General features: G+C 48.2%; 1 protein-coding gene across 3 annotated transcripts in view; it reads left to right on the forward strand.

Moving 5' to 3' along the window:
* The first annotated feature begins 5,378 nt into the window (after positions 1–5,378).
* SEPTIN7 (septin 7) overlaps positions 5,379–5,529 on the forward strand; it is a 73,293-nt gene continuing 73,142 nt past the window's right edge. For 2 of the 3 annotated variants that reach the window (XM_042816468.1, XM_042816470.1), the window contains exon 1: positions 5,379–5,457. In XM_042816468.1, coding sequence (XP_042672402.1) covers positions 5,454–5,457 — 4 coding nt within the window. In that variant the 5' untranslated portion in view covers positions 5,379–5,453. The remainder of the gene's footprint in view (positions 5,458–5,529) is intronic. The other variant, XM_042816469.1, reaches the window with a different exon arrangement.

Below are 5,529 nucleotides of genomic sequence, written 5' to 3' on the forward strand. Positions count from 1 at the left end.
GTTCGCAAGGACAAATCCTGATTCAGTATTCCTAGAGGGAAGTAGATGTCCTTTAATCAAGAGTACAGCTGGGAAATACAAAGCACAGCAGCAGCACAAAGTACACAGTACTACTTTCTTATCAGAACCAGTCTTTACTTTTTGCAGAAACAACATTCAGATGGTAGTAAAGAGAATAATGTGAAAAGCTGACTACTGTATATAGAGAATTCACCTGCTTTTATTCTACGCTGTTTACTTCTAGAATGGAAAAAAATCCATCCTTGCAGAGGAAATCCATTCTAAGCTCAAAAAATTATTTTAATTTTAGAGAGCATAGTTCCTTTCCTTGAATCAGAAAAATATAATGAAATGCCACACTGCATTAAGTGTCCAAGTGCTTCCTCCCTAGTATGATACACAAGGAATGACAGCAGTGCCTCACACTACAGTAGGAAGTGCTTGCTAATGTAAATGGGCAGGAAGGTGATCCTTCTTAAGGCCCTGCTCGTGTGGAGCTGTCAGTGTGCACAGACCCTTCATGCCCTCAAGACTCTGCTCAGGCACAACAGTTTATAGGTCTGGCCGTGGCACTATTAATGATTACACATCTGGGCATACAGAAAGTCTCTTAAGGATTTACCAAGACCTACCCAACCTCAGTGGGGCTTACTTATTAACAAATAAACAAACAGAGAGCTGGAACCACCAGAACGCACTGCAGATGTTGCTTCTGGTCCTCCTGAGCAGTCACTCCTGCCTGCTTGTGGAAGGGTGGATGGGGAGAGAGGCATTTGCTCCAGGCTCTGACTCTCTGAAGTAAGAAATATATCTCATGATCTGTCAGTTCACTGACTTGCTTTCTCCAAATATCACGCAAACAATGTATGGTGCATTTTTCACATAGTTTAACATTACTGGAAATCTGTATTGCCTGAGCCACAAGTCGTTCACCAGTCAAAATGCTGCAGAGCACTGGACAAACTTCCACCAAGGTTGGATGTCAACTCACTTAACAAAGTAATCATTATGAATACATGATCAGGCTCCCTTTCTGCTTCTACTGATCTATATTCCCAGCTACACAACCATAACTGCACAAAGCAACCATTTTCTACCTTCAACAATAAGTGCATGTGTGTGCCTCTCACAAGGATCACATCATTGCGTGGAAATCTATCAAAGCCTCTTTCTTTAGATAATTGAAGTAATGGATGTATACCAGGACAATACAGTAAACATACTACAAAACAAGAGATGCTGTTTGTTTGTTTGTTTGTCATAGCAACTGCTTAATAGAAACCTATGTTTGTAACTTCTACAGCATTGTATGAGCATTTGCTGATGAACACAACCTTTTCTTACTGCTGCAGAGCATTTTTTTAGTCAAAAAACGGTGACTCTTCAGAAAGGGATCAAAAGGGATACACTTTAATTTGCTTCATTTGCATGTTCCTAAATAATGTTAATATGTAAATAATAGGTAGCAGATGTTATAGGTCAAAGAAAACAGCCATAACGGCAATGACAGCAATAGTAGGGATAGTTGATTATTGTGCTGCTTGAGAGTTTGCAAGGACTTTCTGTTTCATGAGAGCCTTCTCTGAATACAGAACAGCTACACAAATACAGGCCTGATTCTGGACAAGTGGTCCTACTGAGTTTGCATGTCTCAAAATAGGAAGAGGCTGATGGACAAAACATCGGGGCCCAATCAGACGTGACACCAGATGCCTCACGCTATTGTTAGTATTTGTACTACCATTGTATTGGGCTGTTTCTTGTGCTAGGGAACAAAGCAGAATGGCAGTATTTATACAGAAATCATCAAATGTAAAGGGCAACAGATGTCAAAGAGGGAACAAGAATGCAAGGCCAGGAGACGTTACTGGTCAGTGTGACAAGCAGTGATCAAAGAGCGTTCAAGATTCTGAAAGGCATTACTGCAAAGCTGAGATTTAAGGATGGGTTTGAAGAAGACTGTGCTCATTATTTGCTGCTAAGCATCCCCAGCATTATCACTACTTGCACGACGTCAATTGCTTATGGGAACAGAGTTTAGGATCAGGACGTATAATGAAACAGGTTCATTTTGGCAAACGACTGCTTGGTATGCAAAGACCTGTTACATTAGCACAGGAGCTCAGAAGGGTGGTGCATAGGCTGTGGCGCTGACTGAGAGGTGTGATTCAGTCTGGAAATGCACTGTGTACCCTACAAACCCAGGAGGCACTGGAGTTTCCATGCAGGACAAAGTCAACGGGGCACATGCACCATAATTTTCAACGTGACCCGTGCTGGAGCTAATTCACCTAGCGAGTCACACCTGCTCACATTAATAAAACAAAACAGTCCTCATATGTCTTATTGGCAGGAAAGCATGAAAACTGGCTAGGCTGGCTGGGAACCAACCTGGCGGCAACACCAGTTAGTACCTTTTTTAAATGAGGTGAGTGGGTTTTGTATCTGTGTCTGAGGACAAGGACACAAACAGGTTCTATGGCAGATAGCACTCTGTGTTGAACTTTGCAAAGTGTTTCGGTGATTTCACAAAAGGAAGCCAGAAATCGTATCTTACTTTCTTTCAAAAGTATAAATTCCTGTAGAATCTAAAGAGTCTTGAAGTTTGCTGATGATGCAGTGAAGTCTCTTCTTGAAGAAGAATAGCAGATCACTATGGAGATGTGAAAGGTGCAATTTGCTGTATTTTACACAGAATGTGATATCATGTAAGCCTCGGGGATCCATTTGCATTTGCTTTATTCTCAAAATATACACAATTTTGTAGAATCTCCTGAACCCTGTAAATTGCCTTATGAGAAGAGAACCCCCCTGCTATTCACAACACAGAAAAACGGGACATTAACCTCACATAAAACCCACTGTCTTGCATCTTGCTTCCTCATTAAGTCTGTGCCAGTTTTGGAATAGAATCCAAAAGTGCAAGCTCACTGTTTCATGTTGTTTTTTTTTCTTCAGTGATCAATCCATGAAATAATACTTAAAAGAAAACTCCTTCAAAGCTACAGTTCCCTTTTCAAAGCTATCCTTAACAGCTACATACTTTGGCCATTTTCTCATCATATCTGAAGACCAAGACAATTTTTTTTCGGGCAATCTGCAGCCTTTACTACAAGAAAGAAAGCAAGTCTTACTCATCTGATTGTTTTCCCACAATGTATTTTTACGGGAGAGTTGTGGGGACCATAGTATACATTCAATGAACAACCTCTGTGGTGTAAAGTGTCTCTTTTTTGGTATTCAAATCACCACGAAAGCAACGTAGCCGTATCTCATGGCCATGGACATTACCACCTAAACCAACCAGAATGAAAAAAGGGTTATTTCTTACCTCATGCATTGTGAAAGACACAGATTTATGAGATAACATTTGGCAGTCCTGTGACCAATGATAATAAAAATCTCGTTCCCTTGGGCATCTAAGTACCACAGAATATTGTAACACTTCCAGTTCTTAAAGAGCACTGAACCGCATTGTGCTGGCCTGCATACCTTTATGAATAAAAAAAAAAAAGAAAAAAAAGAAAGAAAAAGATCAGTTTTCAGTGTTGTTGTAAAAAGTATTTGTATATCACATGTAAGACACAGATGAGAAAGAACTGGATGGGAATCAGAAAGAACCAAGGACTGTCTTAGCCCCTTCATAGCTGTTCTTTTCTGCCTTGCTGCGACTCTACCTACTCAATCACTCCTTTAACAACATGCCCACTTCAGCTATTGAAATGGAACTTCCTACTTTCATCCTTCCAGTACCCCATCGTCCTCTTTAAGTGTACCCTTAAAAATAGTAGAAATGAAATATATCACAGACACAACAAATTCAGCATGTTTCCCTTTTTGCTGAGTACTTTACTTGAGAAATGCAATGTCTTGTGAGAAAGAAAAGCCAAGGAACCTTGAGACCACGCTCAGAAATCCCAAACACAAAAGGGGTGTAAGGTTTCAGATCACACATCATAAATACAGGTATCCAGCATCTCAGTGTGGGCGTAAAGCATCCAGGAGCTTAAATGGCTCCAAAGAGATGTCCCAGGTATGAAAGTACAACACAACAGCGAGGTCTGCAGTTGAATGGGAAGGGCAAAAGTAATTCTTTTTTGCTTATTTTGCCGTGCCCCTTTTCCAGCACCACCGCTGAGCTCCTCAGGGGTGGAGGCAGGACTTAGAGGCACCAATTTGGAGTGCCAGGGCTACACTAAGCCGAGCGCTGTCGTAGCAGTGTGATTTACAGGGTGTAGGAACACTCGTGGAAGGGCTTCATGTGGCATCTTCCAGCGGTACGTTTTAATAACTTTTCACTGCATCCCCCCGCCGTTGGCCAGAAGGGCAGACTTTGGACCTATTGACGGGTCCCGGCGGCGGAAGAGATGATTTAGCAGCTCTTTCACTTCAGTTTCGGCAACCAGAGCTCACGCTTGCCTCACAAAAATCCCCCTTTTTACACCGGGAAGGCGGAACCCTCGGTGGCGACCAGGAGCCCCGGTCTGAAGTGCAGCGCGGCCGCCTCTCGAGGCCACCCGCCCTTCTTCCCGCGGCGGGAAGCGGCCGTGCCCGCCCGTGCGAGGGGAGGGAGGCGGCAGCGCCGCGAGTAGCAAGCCGTGAACGGGACTGCGGGCTTTACTGCGAGGAGGGGAGAGCCCGCTTCCAGCCCTCTCCTCGGCCGGCGTCGGCAGGACTCCTCGCGACGGCGCGGTGGGGAGACGGACGTGCTCGAGGAGCAGCTCCGGGTACCGCTCTTCCGCCCGCCTCCCCTCAGCGCCCGGCGGGCTCTGCAATCCGCGCTTGGGGTGACGGCATTCCAGAAAAAGGAGGGGAGCCGGAGCCGTCCTGCCCGACCCGTCGAAGCCGCCACCCATCTTTGTTGCGGGCAAATCCCGCGGCCCGCCGATGCGGCTTTGGCGTTCCGGCGCGTGCCCGGTTCCAAAATGGCCGCCGAGCGGACCTTTATTTCTCTGACACGGGACGCGGCGAAGAGGGGGCGGGCGGGGAGGAAATAGCAGCCGAGCCTCGCGCCGCGAGAGGCGGGGGCGAGGGAAGAGACGTGGGGAGCGGCAGCGAGTGCCCTGCGAAGTCCCGCGCCGAGCCGAGGGGCCGAGCCGGAAGCCGCCAGCGCTGCGCGTCGGGAGAGGCGGGCAGGGGCCGTGTGAGCGAGCGTGCGAGGCGGCGGCGAGGGACGGAGGAGGCGGCGCCGGGAGCGCGGAGCCGAGCCGTTAAGCGCGTCCGGCCGCCTGCGCGCGTAGGCGCCGTGTGGAAGAGCCGCGGCCCCTCAGCGGGATCGGCGCAGAGGGCGTTGGAGAGGCGGCGGGGCAGAGGCGCGCCGCGGCGGCGGTAGCGGCGGAGGAGTAGGAGGAGGAGGAAGAGGAGGAGGAGGAGGGGGCAGCTCGGTCCGCGCCGCCGCGGCGGAGGGAGGGCAGCGAGCCGCAGCCCAGCGCCTGCAGCGCACCGCCGGCGCCATGGGTGAGTCTCCAGCCCGGGGCCGAGGCGCGGGCCGTGACAGCGCGAGGCGGCGGGCGGCCGGCAGCGGAGCGG

This window comes from Centrocercus urophasianus, unplaced genomic scaffold, assembly GCF_019232065.1.
Source record: "Centrocercus urophasianus isolate 14NV4802_14NV808 unplaced genomic scaffold, USGS_Curo_1.0 seq_16, whole genome shotgun sequence".
Classification (NCBI taxonomy): Eukaryota; Metazoa; Chordata; class Aves; order Galliformes; family Phasianidae; genus Centrocercus; species Centrocercus urophasianus.